The sequence below is a fragment of the Balaenoptera borealis genome (genome assembly GCF_965194805.1).
Source record: "Balaenoptera borealis genome assembly, chromosome: X".
In the NCBI taxonomy this organism is placed as follows: domain Eukaryota; kingdom Metazoa; phylum Chordata; class Mammalia; order Artiodactyla; family Balaenopteridae; genus Balaenoptera; species Balaenoptera borealis.
Genome location: NC_138881.1, coordinates 41,337,252 through 41,353,562, shown reverse-complemented (window position 1 = coordinate 41,353,562; position 16,311 = coordinate 41,337,252). Strand labels below are relative to the sequence as shown.

The window sequence follows — 16,311 nt, the reverse complement described above, 5'->3', positions numbered from 1 at the left end:
TTTGTGTGTGGTGTGAGGGTGTGTTCTAACTTCATTGATTTACATGCAGCTGTCCAACTTTCCCAAAACACCTTGCTGAAGAGACTGTCTTTTCTCCATTGTATATTCTTGCCTGCTTTGTCGAAAATTAATTGACTGTAGGTGTGTGGGTTTATTTCTGGGCTCTCTATTCTGTTCCATTGATTCATATGTCTGTGTGCCAATATCATGCTGTTTTGATTACTGTGGCTTTGTAGTATTGTCTGAAGTCTGGGAGGGTTTTGCCTCCTGCTTTGTTCTTTTTCCTCAGGATTGCTTTGGCAATTCTGGGTCTTTTATGGTTCCATATAAATTTTAGGATTATTTGTTCTAGTTCTGTGAAAAATGTCATGGGTAATTTGATAGGGATCGCATTAAATCTATAGGTTGCTTTGGGTAGTATGGCCATTTTAACAATTCTTCCAATCCAAGACAATGGGATATTTTTTCTTCAAGTCCTCTTCACTTTCCTTTATCAATGTTTTATAGTTCTCAGCATATAAGTCTTTCACCTCTTTGGTCAAGTTTATTCCTAGGTATTTCATTTTTTTGATGTGATTTTAAAAGGGGTTGTTTATTCACTTTCCCTTTCTGATATTTCACTGTTAGTGTAAAGAAATGTAACTGATTTCTGGATGTTAATCTTGTATCCTGCTACTGTGCTGAATTTATCAGTTCTAGTAGTTTTTGTGTGGAGTGTTTAGGGATTTCTATATATAGTATCATATCAGGCTTTTGATTTCTTATATATAATATCCTTCTTTCCAATTTCCTTGACCAGTGGGGAGTCTTTCTAGTTCCTGTTTAACACGCATGGATGCCCTTTGTGGCTCCTACTTTAAGTGCAAATTATATTCTAGTTTCCTGAACATTTGTGCCCTGTGGTCTGGATTGCCCTGCAAATCTTCAACCTTCAGTTTCTGTTCACCCCATCACTTTAAACTCTCACTTCAGTTTTGACACCTAAAAACTTTCTTTTCTTGGTTTTGAGCTTGACTGGGTATTAAATTATTTTCTGTTAAATATGGGCCAGCATTTCTTTGTATTTACAGTTGAGGGAGGTGGCGGTGGTGGAGCATAGGGAGGGTTCATCCACATCAGCTCAGGTCCATTAATAGGAGTTCACAGCAGGGCATTTATGAATTAATTTTATGCCATAACATTATAGTAGAAATATTTACAAGTTTGATGATTCATTGCATTTTTTCCCTAGAATTCTGGCAAGTTGGTAACCCGATAGATAATCACAAGGAAAGCCAAGACAAACCTCTGTGGCAAGCTGCATCCGTTGATAAGGAAACACTGAAGGATGGAAGTGGCCAAGAATTCATAACATACAGAAAAATCATTTATCCAAGCACAAACTTTGTTTCTGTAAGACAGACTCCCTAAATATGATTCATGGGGAAAGTGTTCAAAACATAATTTAAATTTTCTTAGTCAAAGTAGAAGCTATGTAAGAAAGAAATATGATGAATGTAAGGCATATTGGAAATTATGCTTCCATTCTAATCTTGATGATAAAGCTCAACCTGGAGAGAAATTCTTTGAGCCTAATGAACATGGAAAAGCCCTCCACCATAAGCAAGCCCTTAATAAAAGTCCAAGAATTCAAACTGGGGAGAAATTCTATAAATGTTCTGAATGTGGAAAAGTGTTTATCCAGAAAGCAAACCTTGTTGTACATCAGAGAACTCACACTGGAGAGAAACCTTATGAATGCTGTGAATGTGCAAAAACCTTCAGCCAGAAGTCAACCCTCATTGCACACCAGAGGACTCATACAGGGGAGAAGCTGTATGAATGCAGTGAATGTGGGAAAACATTTATCCAGAAGTCAACTCTGATTAAACATCAGCGAACTCATACAGGAGAGAAACCATTTGTATGTGGTGAATGTGCAAAAGTTTTTAAGAGTTCGTATCACCTAATTAGACATGAAAAAACACACATTAGACAAGCATTTTATGAAGCTATCAAATGTGGTAAATCCAGCCTTACACATCAAAGGACTCATACAGGTGAGAAACCTGAGTGCAATAAACATGGGAAAGCCTTTGATGAGACGCCCACCCCCATTAAACATCAGGGAACTCATACAAAAGAGAAACCTTATGAGTGCAGTAAATGTGGAAAAGGATTCAGGGGAAAGTCACACCTTTCTGTTCATCAGAGAGTTCATACAGGAGAGAAACCCTATGAATGCAGCATATGTGGGAAGACTTTCAGTGGAAAATCACACCTCTCTGTCCATCATAGAACTCATACAGGAGAGAAACCTTATGAATGCAGAAGATGTGGGAAAGCATTTGGTGAGAAGTCAACCCTTATTGTACATCACAGAACTCATACAGGAGAAAAACCCTATAAATGCAATGAATGTGGGAAAGCCTTCAGTGAAAAGTCACCACTGACTAAACATCAGAGAATTCATACAGGAGAGAGACCCTATGAATGCAGTGACTGTAGGAAAGCATTCAGTAGGAAGTCAACTCTCATTAAACATCAGAGAATTCATACAGGAGAAAAACCCTATGAATGTAGTAAATGTGGCAAAGCCTTCAGTGTGAAATCAACTCTCATTGTACATCACAGAACTCATACAGGAGAGAAACCTTATGAATGCAGAGAATGTGGCAAAGCCTTCAGTGGGAAGTCAACTCTCATTAAACATCAGAAAAGTCATACAGGAGAGAAAACCTATTAATATACTTTAGTGTGAGATAATTTCACTAGTTACACCTCATTATATTATATATCAATTCATCCTGGGGAGTAACCTTATAAATATCAAAAAATGTCAAAAACTCTTCATATATTATTTAATGTTCATTTAACTTAATAAAAGGCACAAAAGTATAATTCCAGAAGCATATAATAAATGTGATCAATTTTTCACCCAGAATTCTTACACAAGTGGAGAACTGTATACCAGAGAATTCATAAGTGGCAAAACTGTGAATATATTGATGTGGAAAAGACTTTAGAAAGAATTTAAATGTCCTTGCCTATCAGAGAATTTATGCTGAGGAAAAACAAAGAATTTAATGAGTTTAGAAAACTGTGTTAGAAATTATGAGAGAAATATGTTCCATAGTCTATACCACACATTTTGTGTGAAAGGTGCAGAGGTTGCAAACAAGCAATCATTAAGATATGTTCACTGTGGAGTAGAGGATGACATTTTTGAAAGAAAAATATAAAGCAAAAATTATTAATTCTAGCTAGGGCAAACTCCCAGTTTACTTCTTAAACAAAATAGAAAAATTGCTTCCTTAAGTGGTGTGACAGAGGATGAGTCATCATGATCCCTGAAACAAAGGAGCTCAAACAGGAGATCTTACACATATTCATCAGCACTTTCAGTGCAGAAATGCAAACCCCTTACAGAAAAGGCACATATTAAGCTTTGGCACACCTCACTTAGGAACAGTGCTTACAACTTAATATTTAAGGGTAATCATTTTATGGTTACATTTATGCCTCATTTTATTAGTCAATAAAAGATCTTTAATTTTCAGCTTATCTCCCTTAACACAATATTATTTAAAATAAAAAAAAATAAATTGAATATCCAATAGTCAATTAATTAAAAACTGACATATCAATAAGATAGAATAGTATGCACTAATTAAAAATTTTCTCATGTTTGAGGATTTGGGGAAATGTTCATGGTAATTGGCTAAGTGAAAAAACATAATGTACCACATAATTTACATTATAAAAAAATACATCAAGGATGGATAATGCACCATTATATCAGTGATTCTGGATGGCAGAAAAATAGCAGTTTTATGCTGAGTAAAATTATTTGCACATATATATGTATACAAATATATTTGTTTTATATTTGTATCTGTTTTAGGTATGTGTGTATAGGTAGACACAGAACAAAAAGCTCAGAAGGAAATACACCAAATTATTAAGCAGATTATCCAGATTATCACTTGGGTGGTAGGATTATTGATTTTTTAATTTTTTAAATGTTGTCTGCAGAAACTACCAATAAAATGATCTTGTGCATACTTGATTCTGTCTTCCAATCCATTTTCCCATTCAGCTTTGTCTTTAATATATGACACCATTCTCTTCTTAAAATGACCCCATTTTCACATACGTCTATATATTCCCTATTCCTTTTCCATGTGGTTGTCTGAGTGTATGGTTTTGAGTATATGTTTTGCATCTTAAAAATGGGTATCCTGTGATTGTAATGTCTGTATGTGATTTTTTTTGGATAAAAATAAGTTATCTCCATAGTTCTTTACTCTGTAACCACTAAATACTGTTAAATAAATTATCAGCTAACAAACTTTACAGGTGAGGAGAGAGGTAGTAAATGGTCCAACTTCTAAGTATATGAATTCCAATTATACACTAGGAGACTGAGGAAATCACCACTGGGTGGGTCTGCATGTGCAGTGGGCCACTGTGAATCAGGTTTAAGCCAGGACTCAGTGTAACACCTGTACCCAGTAAGCCCCCACTCTTAACAGGAGGGCCATGGTTATGCTTTGCATGTCTGGGTATTAATGTCAACTCAGAAAGCTGTGTCCAGTAGTCCTAAAAATATTCCCTTTTCCCCAGTGACTATAGTCACCCAGATAAATGGCCATAGGTTCCTTTGGGAAGGGACTAAGGTAAGTATTTTATGTTTGCTACAATGTTGTAGGGTTCTTCTTATGAGGGACGAACCTCATAGGCACCTCTCTAGACAATTGGTTCCAGATCTAAAATTTGGCTCAGGTCTGGGAACTCAGCAAGGGACCTTCACTTTTTTTTTTTTAATAGTTTTTTAAAAATTAATTAATTAATTTATTTATGGCTGTGTTAGGTCTTCATTTCTGTGCGAGGGCTTTCTCTAGTTGTGGCAAGTGGGGGCCACTCTTCATCGCAGTGCGTGGGCCTCTCACTATCGCGGCCTCTCTTGTTGTGGAGCACAGGCTCCAGATGCGCAGGCTCAGCAATTGCGGCTCACGGGCCCAGCTGCTCCGTGGCATGTGGGATCTTCCCAGACCAGGGCTCGAACCCGTGTCCCCTGCATTGGCAGGCAGACTCTCAACCACTGTGCCACCAGGGAAGCCTGGGACCCTCACTTTTTAATGAAGCATTTGCCCTCAGACTCTCTTTGAATCTTGCCTTTTTTTTTTTTTCGCCGTACCACCTGGCTTGCAGGGTCTTAGTTCTCCGACCAGGGATCGAATTCGAGCCCTCTGCAATGGAAGTGCGGAGTCCAGTGGTTAGTCCCTGGTTAGGCCAGGGAATTCCCAAATCTTGCCTTTTTCTGATTGTAATATTAAACAGCAATTCTGTTGGCACCCATCAGTCTTACTCCTAGGGATGCCAGGCTCATCATAGACTCATTACAGCCAAGGAAAGAATTAATGAGCTTGAGAGAAAGTGTTTAGGCTTGTACCATTCAATATGGTGTTGGCGTTTTGTAGATGCCCTTTAACAGATTGGGGAAGTTCCTTTCTATTCCTAGTTTATTAAGGGTTTTTTTTTATCATGAACATATATTAATTTTGCCACATTATTTTCCTGTAGCCATTGAGATGATCATATGTTTTTGCCTTTATTCTGTTAATATATTTAACTAAATTGAATTCTGAATGTTAACCTTGCATTCATTTTCAAATATTATTGGATTCCATTTGCTAAATATTTTGTTAAGGGTTTGTACATCAATATTCATGAAATTTATTGGTCTGTACTTTTCTTTCCCTTTAATTTCTTGGTCAGGTGTCAGGGTAATGCTGGTCTAAAAAACTTGCTGGGAATTTTTTCCTCCTTATTTTCCTAAAGGGTTTGTATAGGATTGATATTATATCATTATAAATATTGGAGGACAATCTCTATGAGACCATTCTCACTTGCCTGGTAGAGCTGAAGGTCACTAGCAAAGCTTTTTTGTCCATCCCAACTCCAGTAAACCAGGTAGGATAATTTCCCTGAGGTTAAAGACTGTGTTTCAGACTTCGAGGGCCCACAATATGCCAAGTAAAGAGGAAACATCACCCCTCCATCTGCTTGTCTTCTGATGAACATGCAAATGCCCAAGAGAGGGGGAAAGTCCCAACAGCTTCCAGAAAGGAGAGGGAGGAGGAAGGAGACAAGGCTGGGCACGTCTCCCTAGCCACCCAGATGCTGGAAGGTGGAGACGGGATCTACAGAACAGCAGTGGCTGCCTCTGTCTGAACCCCAAGAACAAGGGGCTGCAGAGGGGCAGCAGGCGGGGCACCGTGTGGATATCACAGCAGCTCGTTCCATCAGACCTGAATTATGCCCCCAAGTTTGGGGTTTCTGAGAACTCCTGGGCGCGCCCCCGAGGTCAAGCTCTCCCTGACCCACCAGGTCCCCTCGCCATGGCCCAACTGGCCCGGCGCAGGCTCACCTGGACACCTCCGTGTTGGGCTTTCTCCAGCTGCCATCCTGGCCTCCTCTTCTCCTTGTCCCAACCTGAAGATCCTACCTGGTTGGGCCATAAGGTATCCTGTTAAGGGGAAATGACAGAGGACTTTGTTATTGACACATGAGGCATTCCGGAACCGAGGCCCATCCTTGCAGGGCAGAGATGGTCTGGCCTCGGTGACTGCCCCGTGAGCCCAGCTAGCGGGCCCTCAGTGCAGACCATCCACAGAGAAGGTGAGAGCACGGACATCCCGTGCAGGGTGCAAACGCCATTATGAATTCTTGACCATGAGCCTGAGGCCCGACTCATTCAGGGCCCAGACGCCCCTGAGCTGCAGCAGCCGAGAGAGAGGGAGACATGAGGGGGTGTGTTCCAGTCACCCTGTGGAGGGTCCCTCACCCACGGAGACCAGGTGGCTGTAGTTCTCCAGCATGACATCCCTGCAGAGGTTCTTCTGAGTGGCGTCCAGCTGCTGCCACTCCTCCAGGGTGAAGTCCACAAACATGTCCCTGAAGGTCAAGGTTCCCTGCAACAGCACACTCCTCCTTAGCCCAGTGATTGGCTTGAGGACGGAGACAGTATGTTACATCAAGTGCCCACTCTGTGCCCATCCTACATCCTTCACACGTAGAAAGATTTCAGTCCTCCCCACCACCCAGGAGAACCCTGACAGATGAGGACAGGAAGGCTCACAGAGCGTGAGGTCACCTGCCCAGGGTCACACAGGCAGGAATTAAGGATTAAAGTCCATTCAGTCTGGTTTCCGCACGCACTTTTTAGACACTGCATTGCCTTTCCCTACGTAATTGTTCTTACGCTGTTCACCATCCACAATTTGACATAGTATAGTATATAGGGTGCTTATGTAACTAAAATTATTTTAAACTCTATGGGGAAAGAGATCGAGTGTTAGAAATGTCTTACCCTGGAAATTCATTCTTCCAACACGTATTTATTGACTGGAGACCAAGCTGATAAGTTCTTAGGATGTAAAGGTTAATAAAAACAAACACCTCCTGAATTGAAGGAGCTACATACAGTCTAGTAGAGGGAGAAAAACAACACTTACAAACTCATACATGAAAGGGCGGGAGGAAAGGAAGGAGGCAATGGCAGAGGTAGGGCAGGGAACCCAGAAGAGGGAGAAGTCAGTTCTGCTTAGGGCTGACAGAGAAGGCTTTGAAGGGGATGTAGATCTAGAACAAACAGTTCGAAACACAACTACTCAATCATGACCAGCAGTGCGGATTATCCAGTCAATCATGAGTCAAAGAACAGGACTGTATCTGGCCTGGTCAGCAGATTGAGGTAAAAAAGTAAAGGTCTGTATTTGATCTTATCACCACCAAATAAGAATTTACTTCTCTAAGTGCCTGGATTCCTATCAGAGAGCAATAATCCACCTATTTACATTCTGGATCCCATCCTGTCCCACCCACCCTTGGTGGCCTTAAATTCAAGGAGACATTTTGCACCCACAAGGCCCCCATGGGCCATATGTGGCACCAGTTTACTCAGCTTTGCAGAGCGAGACAGGAAACAGTGGGCCAAAGGGCAGTGACGCCAGCAAGAGGAGTTCTCAGTACAATCCAGTAGCTCAACCTGCCCCTGCCCGCCTGAGGTGCCCGGGAACAGGGCCACACTGGCGAGTGCAGGCAGTATCTGGCTTAGAAGCCGGAAGCTGCTCCATGTACCAGTATCTCTTGTAACAGGCCCCTGGGCACATCTTCCAAGGTCCTGGCAAAGGACATGCCCAGTTATGAGAGTTACACTGGACTCAGGAAAATCCAAATCGGTGGCTTCCTACCAGCTATTTTCAGTTATTCACCATCCTCCCAGTCCAGGTGCAGTTTGTTTACCAATCAAGAGTCATTTTGGCTTTTACATCCGGGAAACTTCGAGTTTAGATTAAGGAAGCTGAACTAATTGTTCCAGTGGATGATGGAAAACGTAACAAGATATCAAGAAATCCGAAGCGATATGAGTGAAGTCTTATTTAGCATCCTGCAGTACACTGCCAAACGTGATCTTAAATCTCAAGTCTGGTATTTAAATGGAGAATAAATGAGTGCTTCCTTGCTATATAAATAACATGCTTGATTTGTACAGATTAAAAAGAAAAGAAAAGAGTCATTTTGATCCTAAGTAACAATGCCTGGTAATACAGCTGTCATTCCACCATTATTGGGTTTCCAGGGACACAAAGCTAAAACCAGGTTAACTCAAGGTCAGATTTCCCTAATGAGGAGGAAGAATTTTATTCATGCTATACTTAGTGTTATGCTTCAGTAATGACAATGAAGAAAGTTAAAAACCACTAACAGATCCTACACACACAGGGTCAGAATTTAGTTCAGAATGAAAGTATCTCAAATCGCTGTAGAAAAGAAGTCATTAGCAAAATCTGGCTAGGTATTTATGCAGGGAAAAAGCATACCATAAAGCTGCATTAGCTATCCCACTCCGAACTCCAAAATAAATTACAGATATGTCAGAGATTTAAATGTGTGCAGGATGACCATAAAATTACTAGTTGAAAGTTTTTATAATTCTAGAGTGGCAAAAGTCTTTCTAAGCCATCCGCAAATTCAGAAGACATATAGCTAAAGACTGGCAAACTTGATTACCTAGACATTAGAAATTTCTAAATAGCAGAAAGAAAATAATTTTTTAAATTCTCAAACATCAGTATCAAAGTGGTAAAAATATTTGTAAGCTACATAACAATGATCTAATTTCCTTCATACACTAAAATTCTAACAAATCTTTAAGAAAGAGACCACAACCTAATACAGTATAACTGGAGGAATGTGAAATAAATTTATAATAGTATACCATTTATCACCCTTCAGATTCTTTTTCTTATTGAGAAATAATTAACGTATAACATTGTGTAAGTTTAAGATGTACAATGTGTTGATTTGATACATTTATATTTTGCAATATGATTACCACCAGTCCAGCAGCATTAGCTAACACCTCTATCACATCACACAATTATCATTTCTTTTTTGTAGTGAGAACAATTAAGATCTAGTCTCTCGGCAACTTTGAAGTTTATAATACAGTACTACTGACTATAATCACTATGCTGGGCATTAGATCTCCAGGACTTATTTATACCCTTCAGCTTCTTAAACATTAAACAGGTTGATAATACCTACTGCAGTCAAGTGTGTAGAAAAACACCAAAGAAGTGATAAACTATTTATTGCCTTCGGGGGGGGGGAGGGGGTGGAGCAACAGGTTATATACATCAAAATGTATGTTGCAAATACTCTTTAATGCAGCAGTGCCCTTTCTAGGATTGTTACCCTAGACTTCTTGATGTCAGTTAAGAAAAGACAACTCAATAGAATGGACAAAAGATCCATAGCAACAAAAATATAAGCATAAATATACAAATAGATTATAAACCTCATTAAAGTTCAAATACATGCTAATTAAACAGTAAGATACTGTCTTTTACCTATAAGGTTGGTAAACATTCAAAAGATAGAGAAGAGCCACTGTTCACGAGTGGCTCACTGTTCATGAGCCACTGGTCCTCATATAGGAACATGAGGATTCTCACAGAAGGCTGGTTGACAGGTAGTTTGGCAGTACCTATTACATTTTTTTCCTCCTATTTTAACCAGGACTCTATCCTACTGAAATATTTATATGGCCATAAGGATGGTCAAGGCAGCATTATTTGTATTAGCAAAAAGTCAGGGGAGATGACCCTCAATGTCCTGTGTTCCTGGGAATCTAATAATGGTGGCATGACAGCTATATCACCAGGCAACATTGCTTCTGATAAGAATGAACCCTGACAGTCAACAAGCTGCATCTGGACTGGGTGGATGACAGAGTGGTTAAATAAATTGTTATGGCTATACTCTAAAATGGCCATTATAAAAACTGGCTGACATGAAAGGATGTCTGATATATTTTTGTTAAATGAAAAAAAGCAGAGTATGCATAGTAGGAGCATATTTTCATTAAAAACAACCCGTGCAAAAATTTTGGGGTTTTTTGTACACCCCCCCCCCCACACACACATACACACACACTTCCACCTGGAAGGCAAACAGTTAGTAGAAGGGACAAGACTGGTTTCATTTGCTGGAATGCAACAGAAAAGGAGGAATAAAAATGAGCCATAAGGAAAAGGTAAACATCTTCCCTTATGGCATCACCCCTTTTTTTTTTGGATTGCCTGTACTATCTTTCTATTTTTCTATCACATTTTTGGTCTTTTTTGTATCATCAGTTTGCATTTTCTGTATATAAATCCTCTGTGTATCATATGCACTGCCTTTCAGCCTCAAATGTATTTTGACTGTACAGATTTTAACATTTTAATGCAGTCTAATCTGACAGTCTTTCTCTGTATGGTTTCTGGGTTTTGTATTTCATTAAAAATATTTCTTGCATTGAGCAAGGTTACAGAAATATCCTCTTAAATTTTCATCTAATTTCTCAAATATATATGTAGTTCTTTAATCAATCTGGCATTTTACTTTCATATGATGTAGAAGAGTCTACCTTTGTTTCCATCCAGATGGAAACTCAGTTGTGCCACCATCATTCATTAACCACTCCTTTCCCCATAACTGAAATGACATTTTTATAATCTTGACTCACAAAAGCCTTTTGAAGCAATGCATGAAATCTAGAAGCCACTAAGGATTGTGAAATTAGACCACATTTTAAAAATTTAAGTGTCTACTCTCCAAGATACGTAAACCCAGTCAAATGAGAAACCATGAAAAAATATTTACAACATACATGATAGAGGTCTAATTTACTTATTAAGTTAACATAAAGAGCTAGCAATCAGCAATCAAAGTAATTCCACACCCAAGAGAAAAATGGGCAAACAACTTAGAATAATCATCTGAAAGGAAAAAGTGCAAATGGCATTTAAAAATATGAACAGACACTCAATTCAAGAAATGCAAATTAAAATGCACCACTCTTTTTTCCCCTCACAATGGCAAAAATCACTGTGATTGCCTGTTTATGGGAAAAGGCGTCATACTGTGCCAGGAGTACAAACTGCTACATGCTATTTGGAGGGCAATTTGACAATCTTAAATCAAAATTCAAAATGTGTGTAGCCACTGACCTAGAAATGTCACTTCTAGAAAGATATACTCACATGCATACAACTGGAATGTACATGGATATTCACTGCTATGTTGTTTATGGTAGCAAAAGCCTAGAAATATCCTAAATATACATCACTAGGAGAAAGGTAAATAATAAATGGCATTTCCATCCAGTAGAATATCAAGTGGCTATTTTTGTAAATAAGGTAGACCACTGGTTTGAAACCTTGTGTAATTTTGTCCCCCAGGAGACATTTGGCAATGTTGGGAGACATTCTGGTTGTCAAAACTGGGGGAGGGAGTGCTACTGGCATCTAGCGGATAGAGGCCGGGGATGCTGCTATACATGCTAAAATGCACAGGACCGTCCCAAACAACAAAGAATAATCTGGCCCAAAATGGTGATAGTTCCACAGTTCAGAATCCCTGGGATAAGCTATGTACAACTGCAATGGAATGATCATTAAGACAAGGACCAGAATGTGTTTTAATTTGTAAAAAAAAATTTTTTTAAGAGATTCATGTATCTAGATAGAGATGCATACATTATCTCTGGAAGAATGTATGAAACACTGAAGAAGGAGACATGGGGACAGAGTGAGAGGGAGAATTATTTTTTACCTTTTCTTGAACAAAGCTTTTGCTTGAAATTTTTACCCTGTGCATGCATTACTTTAAAAAATGTGTAATTCAATTTATTACTGTTCTATGCAGAATATTTTAAAATTTTGGGCATTCATATTCTTAAGCGAAGCTGGTCTATAATTTTCTTTTTTGTAGTATCTTCATCAAATTTAAGTGGCTTCATAAAATGAATTGGGTGCCTTTTCATCTTACATTTAAATTTGTACTCCCAAATCCTTCATAATTACTACTTTCATTAATTTTCGAAGACCAGATAATTTCTGTGATCCAGTTTTCCAGGCTTTTATTCAGCAATCTGATTTCCATGTGAACCCTCCACAACACTTATACTACTGAGCTTATAGATACATAGAAAGCTGTTCATGAGGCACTGTTTATAATAGTAAAAAAAAATGAATAAAAACCCCAATATCTACGAATAGAGAAATAGTTAAATGATACATCCATACCACGAAATAGGAACTGAAATAATCTTTCTGTATTGATGAGAAACAACACCCAGGATATAATCATGTGGGGAAAGCAAGATGGGTATGGGAATGTGATGGCATTTGTGCAAAAACATGTTACACATACGTCTGTTTTCACTTAATTACACTGATGTAAATGCACCTACAGTGCCTTATCATCAAAATGTTAAAAGTGGGCATCTCTGAGGAAGAATGAGGTACTGGGTGGAGAAGGAATACAGATGATTGGGCTACTATTTTTATATGCATTTTAAAACATTAAGCATCGATTTACTTTCCTTATTTTCCCTAATTAAAAAGAAAAAAGTGAACTGGAAGGAAGGTAACTCTATGTATGTAAACAATCTTCTCTGAGAAGGAAAAGAGGAAGTGCAGTTCCCAAAGGGAAGTAGTTGAGAGGTGTCTTTCATTCTACACCCCCCCCTTTTTTTTTTTTGGTGGGGAGGGGAAGGATTGGAGAACCTGAGGTGGATGACAGGTTGAACAGAAAACAGCCAGAGCCGAGGGGGACTGACAGATTTTTCAAGGCTGCAATATAATTTCCTAATTGCTGCCTCAAATTCACTGGAAACAAAGTAGGGGGTAAATTAGGAACTCACCTGGGACACGGCCATCTGGCTCTGCCCTGACAAAGGATGGAGATCTACGAAGGCAGAATTAGGAGGGTCGAGATCAGTGCCTACAGCCATGAGACCACCATCCCAGCTTCATAACAATCACTCTTGCCCCACAGCGGGGATGATCTGGACACGTGGCCTGGTAGCGCCAGCCTGTTCCCCTGGGACACGGCTAACATCCTGTGGGTTTTCCACGTGAATTTATTATCTCTGCTTGGACAGATTTATGACTTGTGTTTAAAGACATCTCCTCGGAAGCCATTAACAACCTGACATCTCCTTTCTCTCAGGAATTCTATGCCTGGAAATGTATCATAAAAAGGCAATCATAAATAAGCACAGGCTACAAGGATGTTAGCTGTAGGTGTTTCCACCATTCAACAATTTGGAAGCAACTAAACCTCCAGCAAAGGGGACTCAGATCAAAAATTAGACACACAACGTGGGAAAGACCACATGGGCTTTAAAAATGCAATGCAATCCTGTTCTCATCTCTTAACATATTTAAAAGTAGGTTACCAGAAAGCAAGTGCAGCGCGATCTCCTTTGTTAAGCAATATGTATTTATTGAGGAAGAGCAGTCCAGAAGAGCATTTATGAAAATGTTGACACTGCTTACCTTCCAGTGGTGATTCCACCTTTCCTCTTTTATGTACTTGCATTTTTTCATTTTTCACAATATCATTTACTAGTAAAATAAAAAGGAGAAATGATTGCAAATCACCTATTATCACACTGAGCCCTGGAGGTGATAGACCCTGAGCAAAGTCTGGAGGACAGGGACCACTTGCTGTGGTCTGGAGGAAGGAGACAAACCAGAGCTGAGCGCAGGGCAGAAGGGAGGGGCGAGGAGGGAGGAATGGAGGGGGGCAGAGGGAGGTTAAGGGCCAGGTATTGGTCAGTTCCACATGGAGCTGGAAACCACTGACCTTGCGCCAGGCTCCTTCCGCCCTTCAGTGGGCCACCAACACCCTGTTCCCGCCCCAATACTTCCTTATTTCCCATTATGTCCATTTGATCGCCATGCTCTTCCTTATTTGGCGGTGTTCAAAACACAGTTTCAGCAAGGAGCTTTTGTTAACCATTGCTACTGTAGCAATCCCTGCCTTAGGATCAGCACAACAGGCCTCATCAGCAAGATGGAGCTTGATGAGCCACTTCCCAGACCCAGTTACTAGCATCAAAATGAGAGGCAGCAGAGCTAGGTGATGGCCTACCTAGAGACCACGCTGAAATGTCACAGACACACAGAAACCAAAGACACCTCTTTGGTCATCCAGTCAGGGTAGAGGAGATGCAACATTTCCGCTACAGGTAAGTGGGTTGTTTATACTATGGGACTGACTCAAATCCAAAACTAGCCCAGGGGACTTCCCTGGCGGTCCAATGGTTAAGTCTCTGTGCTTCCACCGCAGGGGGCGCGGGTTCGATCCCTGGTTGGGGAACTAAGATCCCGCATGCCGCGCGGGGCGGCCAAAAACAAAAAACAAACAAACGAACAAACAAAAATAGCCCATGGCACAAGAGGGAACTATAATGATGTGTGCACAAATGTGTCACGAGTGGAGAAAGTCCCGTGAGGCAGGTAGTCAATCTTTCCAGCCTGATCCTGCCTTTGCAGGCACTACAGCAGGGCAGCGTCCCGCCATCCGTCTGTAACCTTCATCCCTCTCCTCCAATAGGGGTTCAACTGACCACCATCACACAGCTCTTGATGGTGGCTAGACGTTGAGTCACCGAGTCAGCCTTGCTCTCTCTCAGCTGAAGGAAGGCACAGAGGGCACTGCAGGTCCAGTTCTTCTAGGACCTGCTATCCTGTGAGCCCCTTCCCTCTAACCAGAGCATCTGGGTCTGTCCTGTGAGCCTTCCCCCTCCGCCCCTGGGGTCTGGGCTGGCGCTCCTCTTCCAACTCCCCTCAGAGGAGCTATTTTATTTCTAAGGAGGCAGGACCCAAGGATTCAAAGACAAAGGTACCTTTGCTGGGACCATCACTTCAGGACCATGTCTCTGCCTCTGACCCGGGGAGCGCACCTCCTTCTGAGGCCTCAGACTGGGTCTTCTGTAGTCTAACTAAGGAAGCCCATGGCAGATCAGCTGGTGTCTGAAGCTGCTGAGCCGTGGGCTCAGTTAATGAACCCTGACCCCGGAAAGGCAATGACCACACAGGCGATGCAATTAGCAACCTCCATGATGGAGCCAAGTTGAGGAAAACCCCAAAGTTTTCCTTGCCACCAGAAGGCACAGTGCCTCACTCTAGTTTTAAGAATTGACCTTCAGTAAGAGCTCAATTACCGCCCGATAAGGTCTGGGCTCTGGAACGAAACTGACCGCCTGCTCTGCCGCTTTTATTCGTTTAACAAGAGGTCAGGGCCTACTGTGTGCCTGTTCTACTGTTCTACGGGTTCTACTGTTCTACGGGTTCTACTGTTCTACGTGAACAAAACTTCAGAGCTCCCCCATCTTGCGGAGCCATACTCTTAGCAGGGGAGAGACAGGGAGCCAGCAAAGGGATAAATTTAGGGTGTGTTTGTTGGAAAGGCATAAGCGTTATGCCGAAAAAACGAAAACAGAAAAAGGATCCCTCCACTTTACTGTGTGACTTTGGTTAGGTTTCCCAGCCTTTCTGTTCTTGCTTTCTCTCTGTAAAACAAAGAGCATCGTAGTACCTACTCACAGGGCTATTCTGAACAGACTACTGTGAAACACAGGGGTGCCCCGCCTTTACTAGGCACTGAGTAAACGGTCGCTGAATGAATCAAGCAATGGATCAATCACTCGCTGACCCCCGTAGCCCCGCCCCCTCCCCGCACCACCACGGCCCCGTCACTCAACCCCCCAGGGGCGCGACCTCATTGCCCAAGGCCCCTCCGACCTCCCCATCCAGCCCACCCCCAGCTCCGCCTCCCCTTACTCCACCTCCTGGAACCCCAGGTCTCAGGGCAGATAACAACCGCAAGCGTCAACTCGCACCGCCCTCGGGGTCAGCAGAGCACTTCCGCTCGCCGTCGCCCCGGGAGCCCGAACGCTGTGCACGCGCAGGAGCGGGCTTTGGG

At 41.3% G+C, this 16,311-nt stretch overlaps 2 protein-coding genes across 14 annotated transcripts in view; one reads left to right on the top strand and one right to left on the bottom strand.

Moving 5' to 3' along the window:
* LOC309621163 (KRAB domain-containing protein 4-like) overlaps positions 1–1,348 on the top strand; it is a 25,622-nt gene extending 24,274 nt beyond the window's left edge. Inside the window, exon 6 of the mRNA XM_082378297.1 lies at positions 1,232–1,348. The gene's annotated coding sequence lies outside the window, so the exon portion shown is untranslated. The remainder of the gene's footprint in view (positions 1–1,231) is intronic.
* Positions 1–16,311, bottom strand: part of LOC309621154 (KRAB domain-containing protein 4-like) — a 26,729-nt gene extending 10,418 nt beyond the window's left edge. The window contains exons 1-6 of one of the 13 annotated variants that reach the window (XM_082378285.1): positions 13,878–14,026; positions 13,241–13,559; positions 6,830–6,992; positions 6,413–6,511; positions 5,109–5,231; positions 4,398–4,786 (exon numbers count right to left, since the gene is read on the bottom strand). In XM_082378285.1, the coding sequence (XP_082234411.1) occupies positions 4,761–4,786; positions 5,109–5,231; positions 6,413–6,511; positions 6,830–6,992; positions 13,241–13,330 (501 nt within the window). In that variant the 5' untranslated portion in view covers positions 13,331–13,559; positions 13,878–14,026 and the 3' untranslated portion in view covers positions 4,398–4,760. Of the gene's footprint in view, positions 1–4,397; positions 4,787–4,809; positions 5,232–6,412; positions 6,512–6,829; positions 6,993–13,240; positions 13,560–13,877; positions 16,150–16,169 lie in introns of those variants that run through there. The other 12 variants (XM_082378276.1, XM_082378282.1, XM_082378280.1 and 9 more) reach the window with 12 other exon arrangements.